The sequence below is a fragment of the Oncorhynchus mykiss genome, chromosome 2, assembly GCF_057628025.1.
Source record: "Oncorhynchus mykiss isolate SJ-2025 chromosome 2, ASM5762802v1, whole genome shotgun sequence".
Lineage (NCBI taxonomy): Eukaryota > Metazoa > Chordata > Actinopteri > Salmoniformes > Salmonidae > Oncorhynchus > Oncorhynchus mykiss.
In genome coordinates, this window is record NC_143023.1 from 14771557 (window position 1) to 14789313 (window position 17757).

General features: G+C 43.0%; 4 protein-coding genes across 9 annotated transcripts in view; 1 reads left to right on the top strand and 3 right to left on the bottom strand.

The window, feature by feature from the left end:
• LOC110535866 (disintegrin and metalloproteinase domain-containing protein 22) overlaps window positions 1-4538 on the top strand; it is a 140852-nt gene extending 136314 nt beyond the window's left edge. For 3 of the 5 annotated variants that reach the window (XR_016484445.1, XM_090189876.1, XM_090189873.1), the window contains one exon: window positions 511-4538. Coding sequence is in view for 3 of the 5 variants with exons in the window: in XM_090189876.1 (XP_090046002.1) it covers window positions 511-531 (21 nt within the window). In the remaining 2 variants the exon portion in view is untranslated. The remainder of the gene's footprint in view (window positions 1-510) is intronic. The other 2 variants (XR_016484446.1, XM_090189883.1) reach the window with 2 other exon arrangements.
• A 55-nt stretch (window positions 4539-4593) lies between these two features.
• On the bottom strand, window positions 4594-7843 carry LOC110535873 (GTP-binding protein 10). The gene is made up of 10 exons (XM_021621219.3): window positions 7658-7843; window positions 7072-7265; window positions 6710-6801; window positions 6425-6569; window positions 6267-6340; window positions 6065-6117; window positions 5769-5876; window positions 5581-5658; window positions 5343-5466; window positions 4594-5238 (listed from the first exon to the last, which is right to left on the bottom strand). The coding sequence occupies exons 1-10, from the start codon at window positions 7688-7690 to the stop codon at window positions 4997-4999; spliced, it is 1143 nt and encodes a 380-aa protein (XP_021476894.2). The 5' UTR covers window positions 7691-7843; the 3' UTR covers window positions 4594-4996.
• An 818-nt stretch (window positions 7844-8661) lies between these two features.
• On the bottom strand, window positions 8662-12408 carry LOC149984874 (uncharacterized). 2 transcript variants are annotated; one of them, XR_016484452.1, is made up of 5 exons: window positions 11647-12408; window positions 11383-11559; window positions 11231-11292; window positions 11062-11148; window positions 9529-10974 (listed from the first exon to the last, which is right to left on the bottom strand). XR_016484452.1 is itself a non-coding variant. In XM_090189923.1 (4 exons), exons 1-4 carry the CDS (start codon window positions 11483-11485, stop codon window positions 10882-10884), a joined length of 345 nt encoding a protein of 114 aa, XP_090046049.1. In that variant the 5' UTR covers window positions 11486-11614; the 3' UTR covers window positions 8662-10881. The 2 variants fall into 2 exon arrangements, 1 of the variants encoding a protein (XP_090046049.1); XM_090189923.1 differs by lacking the exon at window positions 11647-12408 and having other exon boundaries at window positions 8662-10974; window positions 11383-11614.
• Window positions 12409-12805: 397 nt separating this feature from the next.
• Window positions 12806-16561, bottom strand: LOC149984875 (uncharacterized). Its single transcript, XM_090189907.1, has 6 exons — window positions 16334-16561; window positions 15834-15896; window positions 15618-15701; window positions 15480-15542; window positions 15131-15259; window positions 12806-13043 (listed from the first exon to the last, which is right to left on the bottom strand). Exons 1-6 carry the CDS (start codon window positions 16392-16394, stop codon window positions 13018-13020), a joined length of 426 nt encoding a protein of 141 aa, XP_090046033.1. The 5' UTR covers window positions 16395-16561; the 3' UTR covers window positions 12806-13017.
• Window positions 16562-17757: the final 1196 nt, after the last annotated feature.

Genomic DNA, 17757 nt, shown 5'->3' on the forward strand with positions numbered 1-17757 from the left:
TTTTAACGGACCTCTGAGACTATCACAGTGCAGGTGCATTTATACGGAGACTTGATTACACACAGGTGGATTGTATTTATCATCATTAGTCATTTAGGTCAACATTGGATCATTCAGAGATCCTCACTGAACTTCTGGAGAGAGTTTGCTGCACTGAAAGTAAAGGGGCTGAATAATTTTGCACGCCCAATTTTTCAGTTTTTGATTTGTTAAAAAAGTTTGAAATATCCAATAAATGTCGTTCCACTTCATGATTGTGTCCCACTTGTTGTTGATTCTTCACAAACAAATACAGTTTTATATCTTTATGTTTGAAGCCTGAAATGTGGCAAACGGTCGCAAAGTTCAAGGGGGCCGAATACTTTCGCAAGGCACTGTAAATACAGTAGTAGTTCATGACGTGTGTACTATAAATACCCCTATTGCATTGTGGGGTTAACTGCAGTTAAGGAACTGAAGCCATTATCTAATTATAGTCTTTGTCTCTTCATCTCGTTTCTCTTCCTGCAGCTGTGGGAGACTTCAATATAACACTCCTGTTATCTACTCTGCAAAACTACTTAAGAACTACATTTTCCTCCACTTTTCTATTAATTAAAAAATACAAAGAAAAACAAAATTGAAACAAAATGACGAAAAAAGTGAGTAACTGGTATGAGTGGAAAAGAGAAGCAGAGGAAGATGAAGAGGAGGAAGGTGTGAGAGTGTGTACGAGGTCCGTCAGACCTGACCTGCTCAGTAGGGGACGCTACAGGGGCCATCTGTCATTCCTACACTGACAAGCCAAGACAGAACGAGGCAAGACAAGATCCCTTTCAGATTAGTTGGAGATCCACCAGAGATCAGCCCTTCACTCATTGGTGAGGAAAAAGCGAAGCTGTTGTGATGGTAATGGTGCAGACAGAGAGGAGAGGCCTCGTTGTGGATGTCTCCCCCACTCCCAACACCCCAACATCCCCCAGCTTCCACCACACTCTTCAAGCTCCTCCCTCAAACTGTTCCACCTTACCTTACTCACCTCTCCCCCCAACCCCCCTCTAGCCCTGCCCCCATGTAAACTCTCTCCTCTGATTGGTGCTCCTCTCTGTTGAGGGGCGCGGACAGCTATCATATCGGCAGATTTCTTTACCATTTTGAAGCACGATGTTTAATTACTGTAGAAAACTCCAACACTGTATGCATGAGAACCCCCTGTTAATCAACTCTTCCTAGTGTCACAAAGAAGAAGTAGTCTGGGACGGACAGCATGTGGGGGATGGTGATGTCATACGTACTGTAGGCCTTTAAGCTTTCTTTACATTATAGGCTTCTTCTATCTCTGTGATCAGCGACTCATTATGAACTGTATCACACATTATACTAGCCAACTGCCCCTGACATAGACCCTAGACCCTAGCCACTCCGTTGTCTTTCTTTCGCCGTGTCAGGTTTTCCTGAAGGATTTGGTTATCGTTGTAAATATGTACAGCCTAAAGGCAGAGTAATGTGTGCTTTTCTTTTTTACTTACTGGGAGGCGAATGATGAAGGGATGCTCCCCCTCTCCTCCTCCTGCTGTGGTTCGTGTTGTAGACAGACAGGGTCTCCGTAGGTCTTTGTAGAGACCCCGTACTTGGTTTTTCTGTCTGTTTCTCTCTTTTCATTTCTGGCTGAACTCTCTCTTCTCTCCCGTGTGGCTGTGTGAACACTCCAGCTTTCTTTTTCTTCCACAGCAGAATGTACTAACAGTGTTCTATATTTCCTCTTTGTGTCATCCCTTTCTCTGAGTAATGCACACTCAGTCACAGCCCGTCATATTTAAGACAGGAAACTTAAGAATGTCATTGATTTATAACATTAACTGAGCATTTTATCCATTTGGATATTGATAATGATGAATATGATTTGAACTAAGATAGTCCCATGAGCCCTTCCTCGCTACAGAGGGGAGAGAACAAGTGTTCTTTTGTAGTTTTAGATGTGATATACATGTTCATTTGGCCATGGTGGTTTAGAGAAGTTGGAGAAATGTCCTGTGACTATAATCATTCCACACTACGGTCTGTGTGTACAGCAGGGACAGACTGGCCATCTGGCATTTTGGGCAAATGCAAGATGGCCTGGTCCAATTTTTTAACACCGTGGGCCTGTCTTACTTGTTTTTGGGGTGCAAAATGATAATTATCTTGCTAATAATGGGGGCCTGGAAGAAAGAAATGGGCCGTTGTGTTTAAAATGCCAGAGCCGATTTCTGGTCCCAGTCCGCCCCTGGTGTACAGTGTGAGACCAGACATAACAGATAGATACAACTGGAACCGACAACGCCACTGAGATCCAACTGGACGATGTGGGAATAACAATGTGGAAACTGAACATTGTGTCAGATGAATTTGGAATTTGTTTAGATAAAATTATTAAAATGTGCATTTTTGCTTTTGTTTTGTTTCCTACTGTAAGTTTGCCCTGCTGTCTGTAAATGATGAAGTGTCCTGTACAGTGCTTGCTGTTTGAGATTTATAAGACCAACAGAATGACAATGGATCTACTAGCTAGCACTCTATCGCTGTTCTCTGGTAATCTATCTGTGAGGCTGTAATACGAAATAAGCATGACATTGAAATACTTTTTCCTTGATTGCCAATTGCTGTTATCTTCTTGGAATTTCATACCATAAACCCCATATCAGTAGTGAACATGTTTTCAACATAATCAACCAGGTCTCAAACATTTTCATGAATGGCCCGAGTAATCTAGTGGTTTAAATGTGGTTTAAGATTCAGGTTCTTACCTACGCAGAGTAGGATAAAGTGTCCCTAGTCACAGATCCAAGGTCAGTTTTGTATCTTACCCCCCTGATGGTAAATGTTGTGAATTGGGGAGTGGAAAGCTGATCTTAGAGCTGTGGCTAAAGGGAAATGTATTTGTACAGAAGTCACAACCCCCATCCTGTAGTTACTGTACTGTCCATATCAGTTAAGCCTGCTGTATGTTAACTCCGTATGCTTAAGTTTAAAATGTGGGCACTGATCGTTTTGATTTTCTACTGTATGCATTATGACTGCAAAGATATTAAGATCACCACAATATCACATTAATATTGATACTGTATGACAAGTCTTTACTCCTAAGTACCTTTATATGTTCACTTCTCAGTGTTGTGTACAGCCGTTATTCAGACAGACCAACTGCATTATTGTTCTTCTGTGCGTTGAGTGGAATGGAGATATGATACGGCCATTTTAGTTTTTTAAAGCACACACTCATCTCGGACCGCTCTGGCATGTGAAGATCTGTACATGTCTTCTATGTTATGATGGGACGCAGCTATGGCAACATGGGGTGCATTATGCTATAGAGATCTGTGCAGGTGAATGCATGTTGACTAAAGCGCTCATCACTCGTCTTATCTCAATTACGATATGATTGGCTGGTGCTTAGTAACTTGAGATTTGACCAAGGGACTCCATAGGCCGTGGTAATATGAAAATAAAAGATCATACTTGTCAAGCAATATTTTAAATATCATATTGTCTTAATTCTGACATCTATGATAATTTACCTGCAGGTCATAGGATTGAGGTATATTAGACGTTACGATGGTGGCAGGTGGAGCCTGTCCAGGTAACAAGATGTAACTTGTCTGTGTGTTATCTGTATTAGTGACTTGACTGATGTAACCCAACCGGACCCACAGAGAAACGTCCAAACGCACACAAAGTAGGGACAGATTCTTGAATGTATCAATACAAAGCACCAACCACCCAGCCATAGCCTGTGGAGAAGTAGGTTATATCAGGCCTCTGAATGCACCATGCAGTCCCATCCTGCTGCAGTATGCTCCTACTGTGACCTTAACCCTCATATGTACCGCTACAAAATCTATATAGAGTCCCAAATGATTGACACCCTGCATAAAGATGAGCAATAATGATAATTCAAATACTGAACTAAATTGTAACAAAACAAAATTGGGAAATATTTGATAAAAATACTTTTGCTCAGAGAAAGATCTACCTCAAAAAGGTTAGGGGTCAGAATGATTGAAACGCCAAAGGGTTCTTATAAAGTAGTCAAAAGTTTCATATTCGGTCCCATATTCCTACAGCACACAATGACTACACCAAGCTTGTGACTCTAAAAACTTGTTGGATGCAACAAAAATGTGTCATTGCGTGCTAGGAATATGGGACCAAATATATTTTTGACTGACTTTATTTCTAAGAATCTTTACGGGTGTCAATTTTGACATTCCTTTGAGAAAAATAAGTATTACTTGTTAAACAATCTTTCACTGAGCAACTGTATTGGTATAAATCAATAGTTTCCCCCGTTTAAAAAAATACAATATAGCTTAGTAGTTGAATTATTTCATACAATCATTATTGCTCATCTTTATGGAGGGTATCAATCATTAAGACCCCACTGTATAATTACAGCACTTGTCTTTTACTGTATGCTGTACATAGACTGACAATGCAAAAATCAATGCCCATATTTTTTTTTCTTACAATATCATTCAGTATTGTAATATATTTAATATAAAATAAAACTTTCAGCGATATTTTCTGTGTATGTATGTTTAGTTTCCCTTAAGGTTATTGCTAAAGGAGGCAGCATTCATTAACATGTTTATTACTACATGGTGGAAAAGCAACATATTACATCAAACAGTCAGAGACAACATCCAGCAGAAAAACACAAACGTACTTCCTGCCCTCTTTCTCAACCTCTAACTCTGTCCATAGTGTGGTCATAAGGGGAAGGCAGGACGACAACACCCTTGCCTGGGTTATGACTGTGGGTGACATCATCGTTTGTGTTTTCCATAGATAGTCTCAAGCAGGGTGCAGAGCCAGGATGAATGTCGAGGTGTCATCCTACCTAGGGTATGATAGGTAGGAACACCACACTGACTTCCACAATATTGAAAAACGTTCCAGGCTGAGTGAACATGAATCAAGTTCAAACCCTTTTTCAAAACTGCAGAACATACTAACCCTGAATGTTCCACAGTTCAGCTCAAACTGAGGCGGTGGGGCCCCATGTGAGTGTGTTCTTGGCTGGGACCGCCCCTCTCAGCGCCTGTAGCTTATCACGGTGCAGGGAGTCCGTTGCCATAGAGGCATCCTTGTCTAGTGATTGGCGGATACAGGTCTTGAGGTGTGCGATGCCAAAACCGGTGGCAGCTGAGATAGGAACCACGTGTCTGAAGACCATGTTGTTCTTAGGAAGCATATCGTCAGGTAACAGGTGGGAGAACTCTGAAAGGGAGAAGCACACCAGGGGGGCACTATGAGTAGTCTAATGTCACAGATCGTACACCTTAATTACCTAAGTTTAGAATCTATGTGTATCATTAGATTACCGTGTGGGTTTAAGAGTTGCTCCTGCAGCTTTGAGAGTTTGTCCTCTGCATCAGGCAGGTCCATCTTATTGACCACCAACACAGCAGGCTTACACGGGAGATCCTCCTTATACAGCTCCAACTCCTATAGGAGGGGTCGAGAGAGAGTGGGATAAGGAGAGAGAGAAAATATTATGATACTGGTGCTCGCAGGGAGGGAGGGAGAGGTTTCTGTGTAGATGTGTCCTGCTAGCCTCACTTTAATTAAAAGTTGAACAGCCTCAAAAGCAGACCTAAAGGGCGTTTTGCTTGCCAGCTGGAATCCACAAACGTCCACCTATGACCAGAGAGAGAAGAGAGACTTCATCAGTATTACAGCTAGAGGCTTTCGCACCACAAATCTCCTTGAGACTTTGACCATAAATTGTGTTTGTGTTTAGGTCGAACCACAAAGAGCAGCTGTCTGGTCCTCTCCACGTGTTTGAGGAACTGGTGGCCCATGCCTCTATTCATGTGGGCCCCCTCTATCAGCCCTGGGAGGTCTGCCACTGAGATCTACACCAATCCGAGGACAGAACACAGAATGGACCAATCAGAGGAGAGAACTCAGATTGAACCAATGAGAGGAGAGAGAACACCGAGTATGGACAAACCAGAAGACAATCTTGAGAATGAACCAATCAGGTGAAGGAAAATATTGACTCACACAAAGGGGAGGAAGTGACCTCATCTGCTTCTCTTACCTGTTTATGGTCTTCATACATGACCTTGCCAATCTCTGGTCTCAGAGTGGTGACTGCAGAACGACAAGAAACATTTACCATTCATAAACAACTCAAACAGCATGGTATCATCCTCCAATCAAACATTTGACAAAAAACTGGGTAATATATGGAACATTCACTTCAGAGGGATGTGGTGTGTACATATGTACTCAATACTCACAGGCATAGCTGGCAATCTGGGGTTTGGCGTGAGACAGGGCGGTCAGTAGAGAGGATTTTCCCGCATTGGGGAACCTGGTAGTGATGGAGGGGGAAATCATGAAGTCAATATGTTCCTGTATGACTGTGTGTGTGTGTGTGTGTGTGTCCTTGTCTCACCCCACCAGGCCGAGGTCAGCAATGAGTTTGAGGTCCAGTCGTATCTGTCTGGTCTGGCCCTTACTGGGCAGAAACTCTGAGTGGTAGGAGCCTCCTTGACCCCCTCTGGCCACCAGCACACGATCTCCCTCAGTGTTCAGCTTACCTATGGAGGGGATTGATGAGCTATGGTCAGTTAAATTTACACCCAACACTCTCATCCTGAGTGCAGACATCTAGATCATCTTCAACCAATACACAGTGCCTTGTGTCAGTGAAGGAGGTGTATCATGTGTAAAGACTTACCGAGGACCATTCCATCATCATTGGTGACAGTAATGCCAGGAGGAGCCAAGACTTCTTGGTCCTCTCCTTTCTGCCCCCTCAGAGCACGGACACTACACACACACACACACACACACACACACACACACACACACACACACACACACACACACACACACACACACACACACACGATTGCTGGTAGTTCACGTCATGATTCTTCCAAAAGGGATATTGGTCATAATTGTTGTACAATGCTTTTGTGCATTATCCAATATGTGTGCCGCCTACATATGCAAGTGATCTACCGGTGAGCTCACCGTCCACCCAGTGATCTACCGGTGAGTTCACCGTCCACCCAGTGAGTTGTGGTCCAGACATACCTGCTGTTGGTTCCTACTCCAGCGATGAAGCGTTTCTGGGGGTACTTATCCTTGACCCTCTTCAGAGTCATCTCCTTCTGAGCCACCACCCACACGTCTCCCCCTTTCCCCCCCTGACCCCCCAGACGGGGCAGCCCCATCCCCCCACTGCCCCCTCGCACATACAGACGCAGGTTGTCCACGAAGTTACCGTACTAGAGGAAAGGGAGTAGTGATGACATCATTTCACACTTTGCGTCAGACAACTGAAGTATCTACAACATTAATATATTGTAATGTCTTCTACAATGACGTGGACAGTAACGTTAGGCTACACAGCTAAACTTTTTCCATTTCCATAACTAGCAAGTTCATTGTAGAAACGACCATGTAAAACAGATAGAACACCACAACCAACTAGCTAGTCCTGTCTACGAAACTGACCGTGAAGGGCAACAGAAGACCACCTACGACTAGCAAACTAAGCTAGCTAGCATGGCTACCTGGATAGTAGAGCCACAAACAGGAGGGGTTAGTAATTATAAATATATTTGGTATAGCTAACTTAGCTTGTTAGCGAACTACAATGTAACAGTGGTTTACTAACCTTCCGACAACACATCCTACTGATCCAAACCATTTTGAGTAAATATTTAGAAGTTACAGTTGACCGTTTGTGGCATTTTTGCCTGAAGACGTCAGATTAGTCGTTCACATGTGTTGTTATAGGTTGTTTGGTGGTGGAACAGGAAACAGCAAACGGGGCGGTGATTCGATGATGTCAGCGTCAGTCAAGGTAGCTAGTCCCGCCTCTCTCTCCTCCCCAGCTAAACTATGCACACAAAATATTAGGCTATGTATGTTGTGGGGTTTTACCTGTAGTCCTAGGGCCTGTTGCACAAAACTAGGATAAGGGATTAAGCCAGGATATCTTGGTGATCCTGGCTCAATTGATCCGTAATCCGGTTGCACTAAAGATGGATAGGGGGCAGGAGGATATGTTATGGTATAAATTACCATGGAGATTTATTCTGTGGAGCTAGCCTGCTCCAGACCAGGCTAAATTCCAGGATCTATTTAATCTCATCCCTAATGTCAGTCAGCAGTCACCACAAATGGAAACCAATAGTTATTTCACTGCTCACTATACATTGTTATCACATATAACTAGACCCACTGTTATTTAAACGTTTGTGATCATTAATTTCAATGATTTTGGATAAAAAATGATTTTTAGATGATGTTGCTATCATTAGATAATTTACAGTTTCCCATAGACTATAAGGCTATATATAAAATGCTAGAATATTAGGGCCACAGAGGGGAAAAAAAACACAAGTCATAATATTGTAACCAGTTGTTTTAAAGGAGGACAGTTGTTAAAATGACAGATGTGGGGCATTTCGTGAAATTGTACTTCAGTATGGTTTCATAAACAAAGACATGCTGATGTGCCAGAATATTAAGTATCACATTGTCATAAGTATCAAAACTGTAAAAACAATATGTAGCTTTTCTGCAGAAAGAACCAGCCTCATAAATTTATGACTTTATCCTTTTTCTTCAGTGTGGCCCTAGTACTCTGTCATATAAACAAATACACATTCCATATGAATATAAAAACACAATGTGTAACATTATGTTCCTTTATTGAATAAGGACAAAACAAAGCAGGTAAACCATCAGCTCCTTTCAAAACTGAAGTCACAGTGACTCTACAAGATGGAAAGCACAGAATCTAAGCATATTATACAAAATGATACATATACAGACCTTTGAATGTGTATAACACACCCTGCATGTCTGCACACTAAAATAAATGCAGGACAAATCCATACACATCAACTGAACAGACAAATGAATGGATGCAGTAGCCTCCCTGCAGCCTTGTATTACACACAGTATACCGCACAAACATCATAAGAGGCCAAATTCGTCAAAAAACGAACCCAAAAAAACCCAAATTCCTCTGCCACCGCAGGACATATTTAACCAAAATTGAAAGCACACATACTAACTAAAATAATTCAACACATATTGGTCCCTCAGCAGCCGACCACTGTCGTCATCAGGGAAGATTGCCGGATTGTCCCAGTCCATGGCTGGTGGCACTCTGGGGGCCCTCTCCTTCCTCAGGCAGGCCACATTGTGGAGGACAGCACAAGCCACAGTAATATCACATGCCCTAACAGGGCTGACCCTTAATTTGTGAAGGCAGTGAAAGCGTGCCTTCAGGAGGCCAAAGGTCATTTCAACTCTGGCCCTGGTCCTGGCATGGGCATGGTTGTAGGCCTGCTGTGCTTCCTGGGGGTCTGTGAAAGGTGTCAGGAGAAAAGGCTGGCAGCCATACCCCCTGTCTCCCAGCAACACACCAGAGAATTCACCTGTCAACACAAAATCTCATCATTACTACCTCATAAACACAGTGATATTCTTGACACAGCCATGATGGTTATAAATAGGGGTTGTGTGGCTTACCTTGTGATAGGCACTGATAGATTTCAGAGGCCCGAAAGATTCTGGAGTCATGGACTGAGCCAGGCCATTTTGCCACAACATTGCTGATCACACAGTCAGCATTGCAGACCATCTGAAATCATAAGATGAGGAATATTACACCAATCAATGCACATCACTGGCAATGCAGAGTGTTCGTCAATGGACAATATCAAAAAGTTATGTTCACCTGAACATTAATGCTGTGAAAGGATTTCCTATTCACAAAATCGGCCTCATGGGCACCTGAGGGGGCTTTTATCCTTATGTGTGTGCAGTCCACTGCACCAATGACATTGGGGAAACCTGTCACACAAAGTAATGAGTATCCTACTATGTGTTAACAGTTGTCCTGTAATTTGTAGATCCTCTTACCTGCAATCCTATAGAACTCCTCTTTGATGTCACAGAGTCTTCTGTGGCCAGGGAAGGAGATGAAGACATCTGCTAATGCTTTGATAGCCAGACACACACTCCTTATTGTGCGGCAAATTGTGGCCTTGTTCAGCTGTTCTGCATCCCCCACTGAGTACAGGAAGGCTCCACTAGCAAAAAAGCGCAAGGCCACACAAACCATTTGCTCCACACTCAGTGCATGGCTCCGTGCAGTGCGGTGCTTAATCCTGGGACCCAGTAGTCTGCATAGATACCTGATGCCATCTGCAGAAAACCTGTATCTTTCATATAGATGGTCATCAGGGAAGGCCAGTGGGTCCAACCGGTCCCTGAAGACCCTTTCTCACCTGAAGGCTCTCCTCAGCACAAGTGCTTCTTCATCCACCACATCTCGCACGAATGGGCATGCCATTGTCAGAGCAGAAAGGAACACACAATTTTGGGCCTTCATATAGGCTAGTGGCCACACCTGGTGCTGGGGGGGGTGGGCAAAAGAGGGCGATGCCTTATAACGATGACTTGGTTGTACTGATTGCTGGGAAAATAAAAAAAACCTTAGAAAGATGCCACCGTCCTGTGTGCTCACAATAAGAGCTCATATGTCATGGCTCACTTGACTTTACGAGAATATACCTAATTTTTATTTTGAGCTGTGTCATCTTCTTGGAGCTGGGGGAGGAAAGAAAAATAATGATTAATACATTTGTGTTACAGTTAGCATACAGTGTACATTGAAGGCATATCTCACCTCCCTCTCAAGTTTTTTTATTTCAAGGTCCAGTTTCCTAATTGTCCTCTTTTTTATTTCGAACTCCAGTGCAAGATTTTCCATCTTTTTCTTCTTGTACTGAATGTCTATGTCTGCCAGTTCTATTTGGCACCGGAGGTGGTTGCCATACAACTTTCTGATAGCTTGTGAGCTCTGTGAACACAATACAATTAGCGCAGCTGGAATTTGGCAGGATGTGGTGTCCTTTTATTAATACGCACTATGTTGCCAGGCTGGTTTTCCCACTGTATAGCATCTGGGTCCTGTAAAAGAAATTAGATTTTTTGATTTTGATGAGGACTCCTCACCATTGTAGAGTAAATAGTACTTTCACAGTCTTAACATGATACCTCATGCCTTCTGGAATCCAGAGAGATGGTCTCCTCCTCATCATCGTCTCCATCATGTGCTGTTGCTGCTGCACTGGGGCCTTCACCCTATCACATTTAATCGGATTCATATTGAAGCTAGTAGACAAGACATGCCAGGCCTACAGTATGCCTTTGATGGAGTACTCACTGGATCAGCATCGTCTGGTGCTTGTGCTGGTGGCTCTAACAGGAACACAGTGCTGCCAGACACTGCAAGGCAATAGGTAAACCAAAGTCAGACAGTCCAAATTGATTCAATATGAATGTGGTTGTATCCCATGTAGAGATGGAAGGACATACCTTGAATGAAGCGGGTGGCATCTTGGGAGGAACCTATGCTCGTCTCTTTCCCCCCAGGGATCCCCTCTAAGACGGGCCTGCCTTTATTTAGCTCCAAGGCCATGTCCTCTGCTGGGGTAAGGTCAGCCTTTGGTGACCCACCACCCGTGCCTTGTCTGTGGGTATTCTTTTTCACTGCTAAAACAGTACAGACAATGTGTGAGCAGGCACCTTCTGGGTACAATATATGCTTGTGCTTTGTTAAATATTAGTCAGGGACCATACCATTCTGCAGAATGTTCTTGTATTTGATTTTGACCTGCTGCCATGTCCGTTTTGGCCCGTTCATGTTTAATCTACACACACACACACACACACACACACACACACACACACTTAATGGAGTCACACTGCAAAAAATTACTTGGTATTTTTGTCTTGTTTTCAGTAAAAATATCAAAAATTTTATCATAGCTTTATACAGTGTGATGGAGTTACTTTACACAATTTCACTCATATCTGCAGTGCATTTCAATAAAAAAAATTAACCGTTTCATAATTACAGTACAACTGCATTTTTGGAGATGTGAATTAAATATTTGAATTGTAATTGTGATGTTTCAGCGGAGCGGTGAGTGTGTAATTGTGCACTACTTACGCATTCAGGCGGTCTGCAATACTTTGCCACGCTTTTTCTCTTTGCTTTATCACTGTGGCGGTGTTGCCTTTCTTCTTAATTATATCTTTTACCTCCTCGTATGCCTCCATGAGGATTTGTGCTTCCGACGGGGAAAAGTACGCGGCTCTAGTTGCCATGGTAAATCAGTTAATCTGTGATCTGTGGCGGGGTCTATTTGAGTGAGCCGTGAGCGCGCACCTATCCAGGATTGGTTTCACCTGGCTTAATGAATCCGTGTCTGCTCATCCTGGCTTGGTCTTTGTGCAACCAATTAAGCCTGGACGCACATGTTTTGGCTTCATTGAGCTCAGCTGAGTCATTTATCCCGGATGTCTTAATTCTACTTTTGTGCAACAGGCCCCTAGTCTACAAAGAAATCACAGTGTTTTGAACAATAATTTGGTGAAGTACCTTTGATAAACTTTCAGAAACACCACTAGTATAGGCTAAGTCATTTTATGTCAGGACCTATTTGTTTATAATTTTATAGCATACCCTACCCCAAATTCATTAATTCATCCATTCAGACAGTCAGTCAGTTGGTCAATCAGTCAGACATCATGTTTGTTCATAGGCTATCTCTGGTCAACTGTCAGCTCGTGCGCGCGCTGTTTAACTTTAAAGAGCTCCGCCATGGAGTGGATTTGTGAGTCAGTGTCAAGGTAATTTTCTATCCTAATGATAATAACTGACAAACAATAGCTCTGACCAATTCCCGAGGTTTGTAAGACCATGGGTATAATAATAATTAGTCAAAGACTCAGCTTATGCAAAAAGTTAGTACAGTTTATTCAGAGAACGTTCTGGCATGCATAGTACAAAGCAATTCATTTTATACTGACATCTCACGCCCACACATTCACACAAACATACACACATGTCCTGCTACGCACACACTGTCTGTCTCACTACCCAGCCGACAAAGATTAGTGGCCTTGTCCTTGAGACGTACTCCTCGTTCTCTCCCAAATCTCCAGTCAGGTCGGCACCAAGCTCAGGTAGTCTGTGTTTAAAATACCATAAAGACATATTGTTTTACCCTAATTCTGACTAGGACTACACATTTATTGATTATGATTTTATACATTCTAATCAATTCCATACATTTATATGTTTCAGGGCGGAATATTCTAATCATTCAATTAACAGACAGTTCTCACCTATCAGTCAGTCAATACATCCACACAGTGAACCACACCGGATACGCACTCGCGTTAGGTGGTGGTTTTAAAAACTGCAACAGCTGATAGGAATATAACAAGTAAGTATCCTATATTTTGTTTATAGCCTATAGAGGCTATGGAAGTTTTTCTTTGAGAGGGAGACAATTATGCACACCTCTGATTTCACTTCTCACATTTTCTGTTTCTAAATGTGTTTCTGATGGCCATATGATCTGTCACAGTAGGTCGGTAGACTATATTTTACTTTAGCCTTCTTTCTCTTAGGCTATTTGTCTCTGCATTCCCATCTCTTTGCCACTCAGGGCTCTCTCTCTCTCCTATCGCACCAATCGGATGATGGTTTTACTCCATGGCTGGAGTCTTCTCCAGTGCCTTTGTATGCTCCTGACTCTCTCCACCGCCTCCTCCAACACCATGCCCAACTTTTTGATCGGAACCGACGGGTCCGGGGGAGTGGGGCTCGGTGTGGGGCTCGGCGGATTCATGGCTCCCGGTAACCTGGACGAGATCGACTCTGGCTGCTGGGACTTGTCTTCCCTCATGGTGATACAGACACGGCGGCTGCGCCTGGCGGACAGCCGGGGCGCACTGTGGGATTTCATGACATACCTGCACAACGAGCTGTTCCTAGAGCTCACACAGCACTTCTGGGCCATGTACGTGGACTGCATGCTGTCCCGCGCGCACGGACTGGGGGAAGCGTGGCTTCAGCACAACGCTGTCCAAGCTGCGTGTCATGGAAGTCTCCCCAAACTACGCACAGAATAACGCATAGAGCGAGTGTTGTCTTTAGGCACAAGACTATGCGTAGACCTACTGCAAGTGTGACAAGAGTTTCAGATGAACCATTCTAATCTACCACCCTCCCGATCTAGTGTTTTATTATTTAGAGTTCTCCGATAGGTGTCTGAAAAATATTGGATGTGTATGAACAGTTCTTAGCACCATGAGTAGCCTACACCGGGGACATTGCCTTTAATATGGCTCTTTGAAGAGATATGTAAGTTTGTCAGACACATTCAAAACTGAAAAGTTGTCTGAAGTCAAGTTTATAGCCTAAATTCATATCCCATCGGTTGTGTGGACCCCCGTGATATGCATTAGGAAAGTCTGCTGCATTATCGCCACATTTTCAAGAAACTCAATGTTACTTTTCAGCAGATGCTTTTGAAAAATAACAATAAAGAAAGTTGCACCCTTTATATTTCTCAAAGTTATTTATTGGGCAACCAACGTTTGGCAGTTCATTGGAATGTTTATCCATGTATAGGAGGACTATGTCAAAATAACATTGAGCCCTATAGGAGGCTTTATACCAGTAGATTATTCTCACATAGGGAAGAGCAGGAAGCCACTGAAGGTGCTGTGTTTAGAACCATCGTTATACACTGCCCAGCCGTTGGGAAGGCGCATATGGACCGTATCACCCTTTTACAGATGCAGAGTCACTCCATTGCACACATACTCATTCCCAGCATTGTAATACTGACCATTATGCAATATTCTCTGGCCATTCCTGTACATGTTTAGACCCCGACTAAATGAGATTTCATTAGAAACCATAGAGAATCGGAAGTAGTAGACTCCTCTCACTGGTGCTGTGAAGATACCTGCATCAGAGGGAAGCAGAGAGAGATCAGCAACACTGTCATTTTCTCATGGGCCTTGTACGAGAGCATCAACAACGTAATGTATCATGGGTAAATTGTGACTGACTGATCTACAAATAAAATAGACTAGTTATTTATGATGCAAGTTGATTTGTAGATCAGTCAGTCGACAGCCGCCTACACTGTCGACTGCAATGTTGAACAAGACCATGGACATTGGAGCAGCATATTTAGTGATCGTGGACTCTGCCACTGGCCCACTTGGACATGTGTATTGATGTGTAAGCAGTACCTACCTGTATTATGGTTGTAGGTGTTGCCGACGTTTGTGAAGGCCTTGGTGTAGATCAGTTGGGTCTCAGTATTGAAAGGTCCTACTTTTCCTGAGTTAGTCAAACCAGCAGAGAAGGCCACCTTTGGTCTGTCTGTGAACAGGGGAGAACACAGGATACAAACACAATGACAATGGAGAAACAAGTCAAAAGTAACAATGCAAGATGTCTTTGGAAACATCTTAGTCAGCAGACAAGAAGAAAGGCAACAATTCAAACCTTGAAAATAAATGACAAAAAAGGGGTGGCTGACGCATTTCAGCACTAAAGTTCTAACAGAGCAAATTTGAAATCAAGTTGTTTGTCTGTTTACCTGTGTTCTCCCTCTTCAGCTCCTCCACCTGGCTCCCCAAGGCTGACAGTTCTGCTGCCTGGGCTGATATAACAACAACACATCAAACAGTTACATAGACTTATCTGTAATTATTTGTAAGTCATATATTCATAGTACCTGCATTGTCTGTCTTCAGCTCCTCTATCCTGCTCTCACTGGCTGTCACTCTGGCCCCCATGACTGACAGTGCTGCTGCTTGTGCTGGAGTTGTAGAATCAAATAAAAAAAACACTTTCAAGCATGTCATCTTCAAGCGATTGTTGATTGCTACTAAACTGTATCAATAGTTATAATTCCCTACTGATTGCTTATGACCATATCATATCAGCATACCTGCATTCTCTCTCTTCCGCTCCTCTCTCAGCCCCTCACTGACGCTCAGTCTGGTCTCCAGGACTGAAATAACATGACAATGTATTCAGAAATTATGATTTAATTCAGGCAATCGAACAAGTCTCCCAGAGTAGCTTTGCTGCAACACTAGAGTGAATGGGCCACAGGTTGACGTTTATTGGCATGAACCTTGCCCTGGAAGCAGAACTGAGCAATCTCCGCTAGATGGGCCAGCTGCAATGTCAAAAGTGGCTATTATTGTAAAAATCCATGAAAACAAAAATATAAATATTTTTGGCATTAATTTAAGGTTAGGCAGTGTGGTTAATGTTAAAGTTAAGGGTTAGGGTTTGACTTTGTGGCTGTGCCAGCTAGTGACCACTCTGCAGAGCTGCCTCCAGAACAAGATTCATAACAAAAAATGATAACTTGCCATTGGACCTACATGTAAAGTCAAATGATTTATTTCATACAATAAAAATAATAAAAATCCTCATTACCTGCATCGTCTCTCTTCAGTTCCTCCACCTGGCTCTCACTAGCTGTCAATCTGTTTCCCATGTACCTCAGCTCCACTCTCTGCTCCACCAGGATGGTTTCATACTTTGCACCTTGTCTCTCAGTGCTTTCAGCTGAGCCCAGATATCAGAACCACCATTATTACGGGAGACTCTGGCAGCTCCGGACAGGCGGGAGACTCTGGCAGCTCCGGACAGGCGGGAGACTCTGGCCGCTCCAGACAGGCGGGAGACTCTTATTACTGCTCTCCCCCCGTTCGTTGTGACCCTGTAGAGTTGTGTCATTCTCCCTAACCATTCCAATGTTTAAATTATTTCACTTTTTTTAATCCTTATCCCCCATTCTACTTCTGAGGAGGACCAGATAAATCTTGCAGAGTTGAAGAGAGGTGTCATATTTAACCACAAGAGGGAATAATTGTGTCACATTTTGACAGGCTATTGTATTGTACACTGGTGTGCACCTGTATTTGTGTACGGTTTACCCATGACTTCACTTGTCCTTGGTGATATTTTAACATGTTCCACTGAGTTTCAACATGTGTTCGTTTCTCATGCATCAGGTTACCAGTGTGTATATAAAGAAGGGGACTGAGCCCAGTAGACTACATTAGTTCTGAAGAGGTATTTTTCAGAATGAGGGATGCTGGAGCTCTGCTGGTGTTGTTGTTGTCCTGTCTGTCTGGGACACGGGCTCAGGGCCAGAGTGGAGGGGTTAGGGAGAATGACATCACTCTCCAGATACCAAAACTTTACGTGTTGTGTTTATAATTTTGTTCAGTATAATTTTAACGATTTTGTTCCATTTGATTTTCAAGCTAATGTTTTACAAACAACAAAATATAAACACAACATGTAAAGCCTAGAAAATCCATCCACCTGACAGGTGTGGCATATCAATAAGCTGATTAAACAGCATTACACAGGTACACCTTGTGCTGGGGACAATAAAAGGCCACTAAAATATGCAGTTTTGTCACACATCACAATGCCACAGATACAGTGGGGCAAAAAAGTATTTAGTCAGCCACCAATTGTGCAAGTTCTCCCACTTAAAAAGATGAGGGAGGCCTGTACTTTTCATCATAGGTACACTTCAACTATGACAGACAAAATGAGAGAAAAAAATCCAGATAATCACATTGTAGGATTTTTAATGAATTTATTTGCAAATTATGGTGGAAAATTAGTATTTGGTCACCTACAAACAAGCAAGATTTCTGGCTCTCACAGACCTGTAACCTCTTCTTTATGTGTAACCACGCCAGCCCAGGACTTCCACAACAGGCTTCCTCACCTGCGGTATCATCTGAGATCAGTCACCCTTTTGTGGGGAAAAACTAATTCTAATTGGCTGGGCGTGGCTCCCCAGTGGGTGGGCCTGGCTCCAGGTGGGTGTGCCTATG

What these genes read in the sequence shown, in the direction of transcription:
- LOC110535873 (XM_021621219.3), bottom strand. Translation starts at nt 7,690, where the DNA reads ATGGTTTGGATCAGTAGGATGTGTTGTCGGAAG. An exon ending in CTGTTCAACTTTTAATTAAA is followed by an intron (nt 5,467 to 5,580) that starts GTGAGGCTAGCA and finishes CCCCTCCTATAG; the next exon opens with GAGTTGGAGCTGTATAAGGA. An exon ending in GCAACTCTTAAACCCACACG is followed by an intron (nt 5,239 to 5,342) that starts GTAATCTAATGA and finishes TCTCCCTTTCAG; the next exon opens with AGTTCTCCCACCTGTTACCT.
- LOC149984874 (XM_090189923.1), bottom strand. Translation starts at nt 11,485, where the DNA reads ATGGCCTTGGAGCTAAATAAAGGCAGGCCCGTCTTAGAGGGGATCCCT. An exon ending in CACCAGACGATGCTGATCCA is followed by an intron (nt 11,149 to 11,230) that starts GTGAGTACTCCA and finishes TAAATGTGATAG; the next exon opens with GGTGAAGGCCCCAGTGCAGC. An exon ending in TGGATTCCAGAAGGCATGAG is followed by an intron (nt 10,975 to 11,061) that starts GTATCATGTTAA and finishes TTTCTTTTACAG; the next exon opens with GACCCAGATGCTATACAGTG.
- LOC149984875 (XM_090189907.1), bottom strand. Translation starts at nt 16,394, where the DNA reads ATGGGAAACAGATTGACAGCTAGTGAGAGCCAGGTGGAGGAACTGAAG. An exon ending in GCGGAAGAGAGAGAATGCAG is followed by an intron (nt 15,702 to 15,833) that starts GTATGCTGATAT and finishes CTACAACTCCAG; the next exon opens with CACAAGCAGCAGCACTGTCA. An exon ending in GCTGAAGAGGGAGAACACAG is followed by an intron (nt 15,260 to 15,479) that starts GTAAACAGACAA and finishes CCCTGTTCACAG; the next exon opens with ACAGACCAAAGGTGGCCTTC.